Source organism: Phalacrocorax carbo, chromosome 25 (genome assembly GCF_963921805.1).
Source record: "Phalacrocorax carbo chromosome 25, bPhaCar2.1, whole genome shotgun sequence".
Taxonomy (NCBI): domain Eukaryota; kingdom Metazoa; phylum Chordata; class Aves; order Suliformes; family Phalacrocoracidae; genus Phalacrocorax; species Phalacrocorax carbo.
The window spans coordinates 4,257,913-4,270,977 of record NC_087537.1 but is presented as its reverse complement, the minus strand read 5'-3'; the positions used below and the strand labels follow the sequence as shown (position 1 = coordinate 4,270,977).

Below are 13,065 nucleotides of genomic sequence, written 5' to 3'. Positions count from 1 at the left end.
TATACTACCGCAGTTGTGCCATCAGCATTAGTAAACTGGCGTAAAATACAGCCTCATGCTCTTAATTCCTGTCTCTGACAAATAACACAGGTGAAGGTAGCGTTACGTGCTCAAAATCAAGAATGTGCATCATTGCTAATAGATTCAGGGTTTAATTATGTAGGCAGTAGTCATCCTCCTTTGTTGTTTGCCATTAAATGGGTCGTTGTTTGCATTATGATTTCAAGTCAAGCCCCAGGATGCATTGCAGCAATCCATTCAGGAAAATCCTCTGCCGGTACAGACTGCGCTTAAGAGGACTGCCACTTCTAAAATGTTCCTAAAATAAAGAAATCAGTAGTTAGACATCATCAAGTACTGCATGTCTTCGTGTCATGCAAAAATACTCTGTATGAGGACCTACGAGTGTAAAAATGGTTTGAAAACGTTACCCACAAAGGCCAGGTGAATGGACGGTTGTAGCAATCTACTGGTAAAGCCAATTTCTGCTTTGCCAGGCAAAAGAACCAGCTAAAATGCAATAGAAAGTAGTTAAACTTGACAGAATGATTCCAGGATAATTCATTATTTGCTTGCAAGCCTCTTCCAGATCCTGGTGCTGCTCCTGCTTCTCTCCCTCTGATCCCATTAAGGGCCTTCAGATAGATACGCTGGCTACGGCTCTCCATTTATTTCTATTATAAAATAGGCACATAATTCAGAAAAATTGGCTGTCTCCACTGAAGAAGGACTCGGAACCGAATTAACGAGCGGTTGCTCATAAGGAGGGAAGATCTATGGGCAGAGCCGCAGAGTAGGGACAGCACTGCACTAAAATATACCCAACTTGAAGGTAGAGCATACCTTCGAGAGTGAACAATTCACTCCATTATTGTGATTATTTTGAAGTCAGTGAAATTACAGTGGAGAAGATAAATACAACAAGCTCAACTCTTTATCGTCGCAGTCCTTCCCAAAAGTGCTGCTTCCAAAAGAGGTTTCTGGGGGAGCCTCTGGCCTGGCTGGGCTGTGTCACAGTCTCTTGGTGCCTGAAATCCTAACCAGGGTATTTGTGGAGAGTATTTTAACTGCCATGCATGACCTGCTAGAGAGCAACAGCTGCCTCGTCTGTAATAATACTGTCAGTCGTGCTTGTCCCGTAGCAATTCATAACCTCTTTCCTTGGGACAGATGTGGATGCAAACCGAGAGCTGCCCTTAACCCAGCCGCCTTCTGCTCACTCGTCAATCACCAGCGGGAGCTGCCCGGGGACTCCCGAAATGCGCCGGCGCCAGGAAGAGGCCATGCGGAGACTTGCTTCACAGGTACAGAAACAGTCGTCTCGGGAGGGTTTTGTTGGTCCTTGGGAAAATGTCGATTTTAATGGAACCTGTTGGAAGGTCTCCTGCCTTACATCACTTGGTGTGCTGGAAAATGTGTGCGTTCAGGTGCTTACTGGGAGAGTCTAGAGTAAAATTCTGCAACTAGTTTTATTACCCTAAGAAAGTTATTTCTGTAAAATGAAATTCCCATTACATCAAATACACTCCCCTTCTACTCTGAGAGTTTATCTTTCCCAGCCATTGTACTTGATCCTTACAAATTTTATGATATGTCACAGTTACCAGAATAATTGTAATTTTTCTTCAACAGTGAAAACCCAATTGCCAAGCGTTTGACCGGTGTTTCATTTGTAAAGGAGCAGGTATCATAGGGCGGGCGAAGGCGCGGGCTGTGAGCATCGCTCCCGTGTGCGTGCTTAGGCGCTTTTGGAAAAGGCTCCGAAAGGGATCGTGCCCTTTGAGCGATGCACGAACCGTTTGCTGTTACGGCGAGAGTGGATTGTATATAGCACTATCACTTAGTGTAGGTGAGATTTACAGCTTGAATTTTATTGTATTACTGAGATTTAGCCCTACTTTTGTGCTGGTGGGAAGGTGCCATTATATTGCTTTGAAATCTGAGGAGCTCGCTCCTCCTACACCTTTTGAGAGGATGTGAGCAGTTAATGCTTTCCTGTTGCCTGCTCCCGCTTTGAGAGGGAAATACCAAGCAAAGTCTTTGTTCTAAATTATTGCCAGGGCATGTTTTGCTTGGCTTTTTGTGCCAGGATACTGCCTTGTTCTGTCTGCTTTTGGCTGCACCCAGATGGCAAAGCAGAGAGTGTGTGATATCTGCGTAAATAAATATTAAGTCTTGATGGTCTCCTCATCCACGTGGAGTTCTTGAAAGGAATGCGATGGCCAGGTCTGCTTTTGTTCAGGATGCGTTAGTCATTGTATTCCTTGCAAATCTGAAGCGTTACAGACTACCAGAAGGGACAGTAAATGTGCTATCTCTGCTTAAAATACCTCATCTATCTTGACTTTCTTCCCCTGAGTGCTTAAGTAATCCTGCTGGATATGTAATTGATAAATAGATGTGGTTTTAGCTTCAGTTTCCTCCTGAAAAGGCAAGGGATATGACTCTCTCGAACAGTGTGTCACATCCACAGCATAGATCATGCACTAAAGCTTTTCTTGCATTTCTGATCGCTGGAGGAAAGAGCAAGAAACAATTTTTATAGCCAAAAATAAAGTAAATATAGGTTGTTATGCCTTGGCTGCAGACCCCTTTAGGGAAAGGGTTTTAAAGCCCTGCTCATCCCCTAGCCAAAATTTCTTTGCAAAACAAAGCCTGTGTTTTGCAGTCAGAACGTAACAAATGGGTGAGGAAGATGTACTACCTCTCTGCTAGCAGCGGGATTACAGATATTTAGTGTGATTGTTAATCTCCCAATAAATCTCAACTACTGTAAATGTAGGCAGATTCCAGAAATAACTGTCACCAGCTTCCAAATGCTAAGCCTTCATGAAAAGATCAATGCCAAGGCTGATGAGTTGACCTTAGAGTACTTGGAATCGCTTCTTCTAACCCAAACGGCTGACACAGCATGCAAAACTTCTGAAAAGCTTCGTACTGTTTAGCAAACAGTTCCTGGGATGAGTCAGAGCAGCAGCGGCATGGCTTGATTCAGCATTTGGAGACCTTGGGTCTATTCCCAGCTTTGCCATTAGCCTTGTTGGGATCCTTGGAGACCAGCATCTCATCTGCCTGCCTCCGTTTCCCTGCCTATTAAAAGAAAAGTGATCCTTGCAGACGATGGTCCTGCGGTACCTGCTGGGAGGCCTCTGTAACCAGGTGTTACTTGGTTTCCTCAGTTCGGAAGAGCAGTTGTCTTCCAGGTAGTGCTGCAGTGTGTGCCTGCGTGAAATAAAGCACGTGCTTAAATCCGGATTCAGAGCTTCATTTCCTACCACAAAAGGAAATTTTTCTGACAGCATAGGAGTTTTTTTGGCTGTTTTTTTTTTCTTGAGCTCCATGTTCCTGCTGGTGATTCTTGATCATAAACAACAACTCTGGTTTTATTGCGTCAGAGCCTTTTCCAGAACTACTGTGCAGTGTATTACAAACAGTAAGTTTGATGGATTATCAGGCTTCAGGAAGGGGAATAAAGGCAAATAAAATGGTTTAGGATGTTTGTCAAATTGATAGCTGGAAGTCGTGTGCCTAGTGCACTCTTAGTAACCTCCTGAGCAGTACAGCTCAGCATCACCGCTGATGAATACTTGCTGTCAACAGCAGATAAATTGATTTGCTTAGAAAGAACCATGCCGTATGATGGCCTCCGAGATAAAACAAACACTGACTGTTCCACCCCAGCTGTGGTTTTTGAAGTCTCTGAGTGACACTGGGAGAAAAAGGATTACTGACCTGGCAACAGAATTGAAAATCCATTAAAATAACACCATCAAGCTCTTTGTTCTGCGTGCGATCGCCTCGTTCAGAAACTCGATCACACGCATGTAACCTGCCTTTGAGAGATCATGAGAATTTGTGATTCGTAAGAGGCTTTGAAGATGCTGAACTCTTAAACAGAGCAAATACACTGGAAGTCTTGGTAGGCAATAGGAAGAATAGCTGGTTAAAATCATTCAGCTGCCTAATCTGAACGTCTGGTGCCACTTTCTCCAACAGACGTGCTTGGGGACAGTTTAGGAAAACCCTTCACATAGGTAACTACACTAAAGACTCTCCAAAGTCTAATCTAAAAAAGAAAAGAAGGAAAAAAATTGAATGTCCTTTGGTGCAGGAGGAAGGGAGAGAAGAGCAGCATAGTCCTGGATCAGTAGCTGTGGAATACAAAAAGAATTGCTGATGGCCTGCCTAAGACAGCTTTTGTTCAACTGGCTGAAGAAAAAAGAGCCCAAGGAAGGGAAGGGAAGACTGACCCGTAGGTTAGTCTGGTTGGAAAAGCATTTCTCGGACATGTGTGGTTTATAGTTGCATTAAGACTAGAGTCAGAATTGAAGTAGGGAAGAAAGCGTTGACAGTGATGGATCACCACAATTGTCAGGAATATTTTAGGAGATCTCTGGAACACGTGCGAGGAGCTAGATAAAGCTACGTGCAGATGTTCCACCTCTGCTTGCACAGAGCAGAGCAGCAGGTTCTCAGGTTGTGCTGTGGTCATTGTGCTAGAGAAATGCAGATCATTATGAAAGCAGTTTAATAATATACCAACAGGCTTAAGTAACGGTTGGTGCGGGCTCCAGAATGCTAGTGGGAAGCACGCCGTCCCTCTCACCCACTCCGTTCCTTCTGAAAATGTCACTTATCCCAAAACTCAGAAGTTGTGTGTTTATGATGACAGAAATGAAAGGTGAACAGTTGCTTTTCCTCCTCTGGATTATTCAGGGTTGTACTTTTCTGCCTGTTTTTCATGCAGTAAGTTCTTGGGGGCAAGGGTTGCTTTTAGCTCTTGTTGTCAGAGATGAACAAATCATTAATTTTAGAAATAAGTAACCAAAGACTGCCTAGCAGGAGCTCCACTCGGTCTTGCCATGCTGGAAAAGAGCATTATTTTGTTGTATTCTTAAGGGGAGCAGTTTGAAGTCGTCCATGATTCCTAGTTCAGTGTTCATTGGCAAACTAATGGAGAAGAAAAATGCTTAGAAATGAGGCAGTTTAGAAAACCGGTATCAGGTGTGATATTTGTCCTCAAAACCTGTGCCAGGAAAATTGTATCCGACTGGTTTAGGAGTTACTTGAAGTTATCCTCACCGGGGGTCCTAGGAGGGGAAAAACATCAAAAACAGGGTAAAATTCCCTCCCTCCCAGACCCTGGTGGGCAACCGGTGAGGTTTCTCAGGTCACAGCCCCTCTCTTTGGTCAGAAGCGGTGTCTTCAGCCGTACGAGTACCGGTCATGGTAGAAGGGCTGGACGCGTTTCAGGGTTTGCAGTAGTTTCTCCTGAAAGAAGGAGAGAGAAGAAGGAGCTTGAAATTGAGATTGCTCTGTTCATTTTGTCATTTCTCTTCCAACGGCCCATCTTACTCAGATTTTAGAAGTGGAAGCAGGGTGATTCTGCCTTGAGAGGTTATAGAATCATGGAATCATAGAATCGTTAACATTGGAAAAGACCCTTAAGATCATCGAGTCCAACCTCTAACCCAGCACTGCCAGATCCACCACTAAACCATATCCTCAAGCACCACGTCTACCCTTCTTTTAAATACCTTCAGGGATGGAGACTCCACCACCTCCCTGGGCAGCCTGTGCCAGGGCCTGACAACCCTTTCGGTGAAGAAATTTTTCCTAATATCCAACCTAAACCTCCCCTGGCGCAGCTTGAGGCCGGTTCCTCTCATCCTATCGCTTGTTACTAGGGAGCAGAGACCGACCCCCCCCTCGCTACAACCTCCTCTCAGGCAGCTGCAGAGAGCGAGAAGGGCTCCCCTCAGCCCCCTCTTCTCCAGGCTAAACCCCCCCAGCTCCCCCAGCCGCCCCCCAGCACACTTGTGCTCCAGACCCTGCCCCAGCCCCGCTGCCCTTCTCTGGACACGCTCCAGCCCCTCCAGGCCCTTCTTGTCCCGAGGGGCCCAAACCTGAGCCCAGCATTCGAGGTGGGGCCTCCCCAGGGCCGAGCACAGGGGCCCCATCCCTGCCCGGCTCCTGCTGGCCACACCAGTGCTGACACAAGCCCGGGGGCTGGTGGCCTCCTTGGCCACCCGGGCACTGCTGGCTCATGCCCAGCCGGCTGTCAGCCAAAGCAGGGAAAATACTGGAAGTACAGCAATGCCTGTGTATAACTTTCCTGGAGCATCACCCAAGTCTGCTCTGACTGTCCTGTTCCAGCTCCTAGTGATCATTCTGGATGTGTCGAGGGAGAATATTTTTAAAAGGGGAAGTTCAAAGTCTTGCTGTCACACCAGGGTCACGTTCGGGCTTGTGGCTGACATTGTGTTGAGGGCTCTTGCTCTCGTGGGCATAAAGAAGCGTGCCAGGAAACTTGAGGCACCAAGCAGTAAATGCCTTCCCTTCCACTTCCCTGCAAGGCAAGTAGGAAGTATACGGCAGTGTTAATAGCTTCTTAGCATGGATTTCTGTGAATCGCTTCCCTCTTTTAAAGGTAACGTTAATCCTCTTGCTGGGAACTGAGCTGGCACAAGCCCCTTTTTCCCCTTTCACTCATGGGCTTCTCCTGCCTCAGAGGAGGAGCCGAGGCAGCGGCTGCTGACAGACTTCCCACGGGTCGAGGTGAGGAGCATGGGGACGTGTGTCAGACCCCAGCTCTCAGCAGTGGAGGTCGCAGCTGTCCTTGCTGAGGAAGTTTCTGTGCAGCTTTTCCTCCACCCCTTGTCTCGGCAGGGGTTTGTCCTGTAGCGTGGAATAGAGAGACTTGCAGGGAAGGAGGGCAGAGAGGTTGTCATTCCAGATCTGGCAAACTCTCAAAGGCATGAATAAAACTACTCACATTGCAACGCCCGTCTTGACACTTGCAAATAAAACATAAGCATTTTTGGCAAAACTGCTTGGTTGGTCTTTTGTTTTAATATATATGCACGTATTATGGAAATAAGTTTGCAGGATTCCTGAATTTATTTCGAGTCTGCCCTCCGACAACGAGCAGGCTGCCAGTTTTTCTGCAATGCCAACGACTCTAGCTTGACTTGGCTCCTTCGCTGCGATAGATGCATACCAGCTTTCCTGGTGAGCTAGCCACGTACAGCAAGTGCGTAGCTTCGTGTGACTGTTAAACCCATCTACTGCTGTTCGGTGCTTGTAAACATATTGCCTGCTATCAGGGAACGACTGTCAGGTGAAACTGGAAAAAAAGTTGTGAATACGAACAGCAAGGTGTTTAAACTTAAGATCCCATAAAAAGGCAGCATTCCACGGCTCTCCCGTGTTGCACTCTGTTTTTTCTGCCTTTTCTCTGTTTAATCTTTCATCTGTTAAAACACTTCTTGACTTTACTTGCCCTGGCCAGGGGAGGCGGGTGACCATCGCCAAGTCACCGCGAGGCTGTCCTTGCAGTGCCGCCTTTCTGTCTCCAAGCGATGCCGGGCAATGTGTAACTTGGGCTCACACGCCTCGCCTGGAACGTGGCCTTGCTTGTCCAGAGCTGGTCTTTCACCTCAGAGAAATGAAGTGAGAGGCTTTCCCACCAATCCGAGCCTGTGCTGAAGAATACTGACCCACAAACGCGTGTCCTGGGTGACCTTCGCCATCCAGCACGGGGCACCAGCGCCAATCGGCGGTACGACAGCCCAAGGTGAGAGCAACTCAGCTCAAAAGAAGAAGCCTGAAATGCGTCCCCTCTGGTTAGGGTCACGTTCCTCATTTTCCCTGAAGGTTTTATCCTTTACTCGCAGAGGATTTTTAATGGATTGGCTACGCAGTTTTAAATAACCCATTGAACAGCTATATTCTTTGGGTTTCTGGAGGCTGTGTGGTTGCTTGTGGTAGCAGCACTTAAACAAATGGACCTGAAAGCCAGCTCTGCTGGGCTAATGGGTCGTACGCTGCGTAGAGCAGCTGGTGGAGGAGCTGCCCATCCATTGCATTAGTGCACTCGGCTGATGATGAGCACGGCTGGTGGCTTCAGAGGCTTTTCCCCCCTCCATCCTCCCAGCCATAAGCCAAAGTGTTGTTATCATTGCTGCAGGCGTATAAAAAGGGAGTACTCCTACCTTATGCAGAGGTGGAGGGATTCATTACTTCTGAGCCTTGATGCCCTGCGACACTAATGAGTTTCAGAGGGCATTTACTGGCCTACTCGGCTGTGTAAAAGTAATGAATGTTCCCAATAAACTGGGTCACCACATACATGCACAGTCATGTGCGATAGATAAAATGCAGCAGCGCTGATTTCCGTTTACATTATTGCAGCCAGCGTTAGGCCTGGCAAATGGCGTTCTGGCAGGTAAAAGCATCACACTAAATTCATTTAGAGCTACTTTGTACGGATCAAAAAGAGATAAATCTTACTAGTTGCAGAAATACAGTTAAAATACAACGTTGAAGCCCTTTAAGAGCACTGGAGGAACTGGGGTGTTGCCGTGAGCTCAGGGGTAAGCAAGGTTGGTGCTTTTAGGGGGGGTAGGCAGACTGGCCTCCTTCCATGACACGCTTACAGAAGGAAGCCGAGACAAATCACACCAGAGTCGTGATGTCAAAGGACTGCTTCTTAAACGGAGGATATTCTTTTTCACAAATAGTGCTGGAGAACTGCTTAAAATTGGCCTGTCCTATTAAGTAAAAATAACTTATTTCCCTTGAGCCGTCTTCAGCCCTTCTTTCTCCTTTGATGTTCACGCTGTCCTTCCAGTCGTTCTCATATTACTGTTATCTCCTGCCTCTCCTGACATATCATCATCTCCCCCTTCTCTCTTTCTCTTTCCCCCCTTCACAGTTCAGTCTCTTCTCTCCCTCTGTACTTTATAGGTGATACCTGGTCTCTTTTTTTGCCTCTTTTTTCTGCTTCTCTGCCCTCTCCAGCCTCTTCCTCCTGCTGCTTTCATGCGGCTGTCTCTGTCCTCGTGCACTGGCACTTTCTGTTATCCTTGGAATAGCTGTTTTGCTTCTAATGCACATGTGCCTGCCTTTTTCTTCCAGCAGCTGTTTCACAGGTCCTGACCTGTATGAGGAAATCTTCTTTTTCTCACTTCATGGAATTCTTCCATACCTGCTCAGCTGAGCCAACATCCCTTTCAGGTTGGGCAAATACGAAAGACAGTGTAGTACAAGCCAGATGAAGTTGGTGGCTTGGCCATGGAGATCTGGGGTGCAGTTTGCAAGGCCATGATTTAGAAAAGCATTTTGGCGTGGGGAGGAGAACTGCAGGAAAGATGTACAGCGTCTGCATGTCAGGATGGGACACTTGCTGAGTCCTGCATCCGAGAAGCGGGTGGGTGAAGAGAGTGAACCCGAATGGAAGGACAGCAAAAAGGGTGATGGGAAGGTGAAGGTTGCGTGAGGCTGGGTGGAGGGAGAAATGGAAGGGGTTGGGGGCAGAAAGGAGAGAGTAGGATGGCTGATGTTGGAAATGTTGGGAGACTCCTGGAAGACCTGTTGGATTTAACACCTAAAGAGAATATGAATAATACCTTTCATAATTCTGCTAACTGCTAGTTAGGAGGATGAAGTTTGTGTCTTTTCTGGGTAAATGAGAGTTTTGGTGCTCCTTGACCCCACTTCAGGAGAGAGCGGGGTCGTGTTAAACGTCAGCCATGGTCTGTTAGAGGCAGTGCTCTGCCTCCGCCGCGTCTGGTGTTTCTCAAGCCTTACAACATAATTAATGTTTAAAAAAATGGGCTACCAGAAAGCTCATGATAAATGCACTGCTTTGGTGTGTAGCCAGCTAGACTCTCCAAATCATTTTCGGAGAGTAGGTAATCATTGGAAGTAAAATATGCATCATACAAGTGTGAATTATTGTGAAGCTCCCTTTCAAGCAAGAAAGGAAATCATGCAAGTGTGTAACTTCTGGCATTTGGTATTTAACATAAACAACAAAATGCCTTGGCTTCTCAGCATGGAGCCACTCAACTTGTCGAAACTGCGTTCTCAGCCCTTGAAAAAATTACATAAACAGATATTTTGAACAGTTCTCTTGATCTAGGTGTTACTTTTCCTGTCCTTCATTATAATCCACTTCTCTTGCGTTGGGGTTGCTTATAGGCGCTGTATACTTAATGTTTGCAATCCAGTGATTTAAATTTAATCAAACTTCAGACTAAGGGATTTTTCAGCTTCCAACTTTGGAAACATCATTGAACAAACCTGATAGCTGAAATAAAAGTTTAGAACTTTTGGAAGTCCAATTTAGTGTTTATAGTGTTTTGTGCTGTATGATGAGAAAGTTCAAATTCAAACCATGATTGGAAAAATTATGCCTTAAATTGTATCGGACAAAAATAAATGTTTACTGGCGACAACATCCAGGCATGCCCGTGCCTTTGGAAGAGCATGCTGTTCCCTGGTGGCTTCATTTATTGTAACACAGCGTCTAGATAAAATTAAATGTTTAATTCAAGGGTTTTGTTTATGATCAGAGATGGTTGGCCCTTTTTGAAGCAGTTTTTTTTAAGTAGTTTGATTTACGGAAAATGAAGCTTCTATTGAGAGCACACCTTTTTCAATGAAAAGTTTATAGGCTATACAAGTTCTTATTTTTATTTCTTGGATGTAATTCTTGGCTTGTCCAGCAAGCAAAAGGGGGAGAGACTAACAACACTCCAGAATGACAAGTGGCCTATGGAGCGGTCATTTCAGATGCAGAGCAAGGTGTGGAACAGTCTCCTGTATCTTGGAAGAGAATCCTAGGCAGTGAAGGTGGAAATCATTCTCTCTGGCTGGATCCTTGAGTAATTAGTGAGGTTTATAAAGTGAAATAATTGGAAAGAGACCCTTCCCAGAGCATCAGTGGTCAGGTATTAAAGGCATTCACCTGATACAGGGGAGAAAGAACCGCGTTTGAATCCCTTTGGGGATGAGCCCCATCCACACCAACCCGTTGGTTCTACTGAAGCCTCTTTCATCCACTTTTCGCATTAACCTCGGTCTCATTCCCAAGGGTGGAACAGGGAAATGCTTTGAAACCTTGAAAAGTTCTACAGGATGAGCAAACTATTGCCCACCCAACTCTGGTTGTGTAAGTGAGGAGCCTGATCCTAGCGCGAGGCTCAGCCTGCAGCACTGGCTTTTGGCAGCCTCTGATTTGGAGACAGAGAAAATGTCACAGAGAATAAATAACATCAAGATGAAATTTTGGCGCAGTTGCATTTCTGAGAACATTGTAATGCCTTTCCTTTGGTTGCCTTCCCAAAATCTTCATTGCTTACTGGTTTAGCTTCAGATCCACCTATTAAGCATTGCATTGCATTTATCCTGCCGTTAAGGCTTCGTCAATATCCCAGTAAATCCAGCACAAGGATCCAGAATGTACCTGAGGGGGCTTAAGTTAGTTGAGCTGTAACTGTCTGCGTGTCCCGATATCTGGCAGTGACCGTTCCCCTCGTGGGTACTGAGTGTGTCCCCTTTTCCATGACGCGGTTCTTCAGACTCCTGGAAGAAGTTAACGTGCCTCTCGTAAAAAGGAGCCTTTATTTTTGCGTCTGCACACCTATTGTGTAGGAAATAAGAGCTCTGCGTACAGCGATTTGGTTTCTGTTACTGGGAACCTGATATCAAGGGGCACCCGCTTAAGAACTTTATACTGTGGAATCCACAAGTTACAATCCCCAAATAAATAGGATTGTTGGAAAGAAATCGCTACCTTTATTATTACTTTACCCAGTGCTGTTCTGTAAGGGAGTACATTATATTTTAACTGGCTGGTAGGAAAAATTCTGTTAGGGATTTGGAGGTATCCATTAAAGCTTAAGCACATGTATTAGGGCTCGATGCTTGAAATAACAGCCTAGCTCTATCATCACTCCTCACGCATTTTTTTATCATCACACCTCATTTTGACTGTGAAAGGAAATTATTGCATTATACCCCGTCGGTAATTTCATGTATTTCTATTTAAAATGAAAAGCCAGCGCTGATGCAGCACGGTGCGAGGACCCCACAGCCTGATGTTTTCACTTCTCGGTACCGTCCTTCGCAGTGGCAGAGCTCAGAGGCTGGATACGCCACCCCGTCCGCCTCGGAGCCTGCGGCGAGCCGAGGGCTCGTTATTGGAGGTGGAAAGCCTGCAAGCCTTGATCAGCCAGCAGCCGCAGGCCGCGTTTCGTCCGAGCTCACAGGGCACCCAGAGAGGCCCCAGAAATCTCCTGTGCGCGGTGTCCTCGGTTATATTACAGAATCCCAGAATCCCAGGTTGGGAGGGACCTCAGGGATCATCCAGTCCAACCTTTCTAGGAAGAGCCCAGCCTAGACAAGATGGCCCAGCACCCTGTCCAGCCGACTCTTGAAGGTGCCCAACGTGGCCGAGTCACCCTCTTCCCTGGGGAGATTATTCCAGTGGTGACTGTCCTCACTGAGAAAAATTTCCCTCTCGTGTCCAGTCGGAATCTCCCCAAGAGCAACTTGTGTCCATCCCCCCTTGTCCTCTCCCAGTTCCGAGATGGGGTTTATTTTGCAATATTTGTACTGTGTGCTACAGCGCTCCAGGGCGGCAGTGGGTTTGGTACGAAACTGATCCCACCTGTCTTGCCAGGATATTTTTGGGTACTATGAGTGACATTTGAAAAGAAAACCCAGTGAATGGGAGCCGGAGAAAAGCTCTTTGACCTGGCAGAGGCTCACACCACCTGGCCAGGCGGTGCGAGGAGGAGGAGGCTGGTGCCAGCAAGGCAGCAGGAGGAACTGGTGGATGGAGCGGTACTGGAGCAGCCTGGCGAGTGCTTTACAAGCAAAGAGAGGGGTTTGGGGCCTTTTTTTAATATTGTGAAAGAAAGCAGGAAAGTTGGCAGACTCAACTGAGAAGATATCACTGCTCTTCCGCTTATTTTAATAAGTGGGCAGAATTTAGTGGGTTCTAGCAGAGTCTGAAGAGCTGGGAAAATCAGGTGACCTGGGAAAAGAGGAAAGTTTCTTTCTTTTTAATTATTTTTACTTGAATTGATTTTGTGAATGAAGAGCGGGATCACAGTGGATGAGTAATGTAGAGTAAGCCTGACATTCCCTCCCCGTTCACGGGAATCTGTCGTTTGCAGCTGCTACCTTGCTGTAAGGTGCTAGTGCTCCCGGCCTGCTTCTACAGAGCTCGGCATTTGAAAACAGCAAATAAAAAATAAGTTCAAGAAAACAACC

General features: G+C 46.4%; 1 protein-coding gene across 13 annotated transcripts in view; it reads left to right on the top strand.

The window, feature by feature from the left end:
* TANC2 (tetratricopeptide repeat, ankyrin repeat and coiled-coil containing 2) overlaps window positions 1–13,065 on the top strand; it is a 288,782-nt gene that overhangs the window by 219,361 nt on the left and 56,356 nt on the right. For all 13 annotated transcript variants that reach the window (XM_064473522.1, XM_064473526.1, XM_064473528.1 and 10 more), the window contains one exon: window positions 1,171–1,304. In XM_064473522.1, the coding sequence (XP_064329592.1) occupies window positions 1,171–1,304 (134 nt within the window). The remainder of the gene's footprint in view (window positions 1–1,170; window positions 1,305–13,065) is intronic.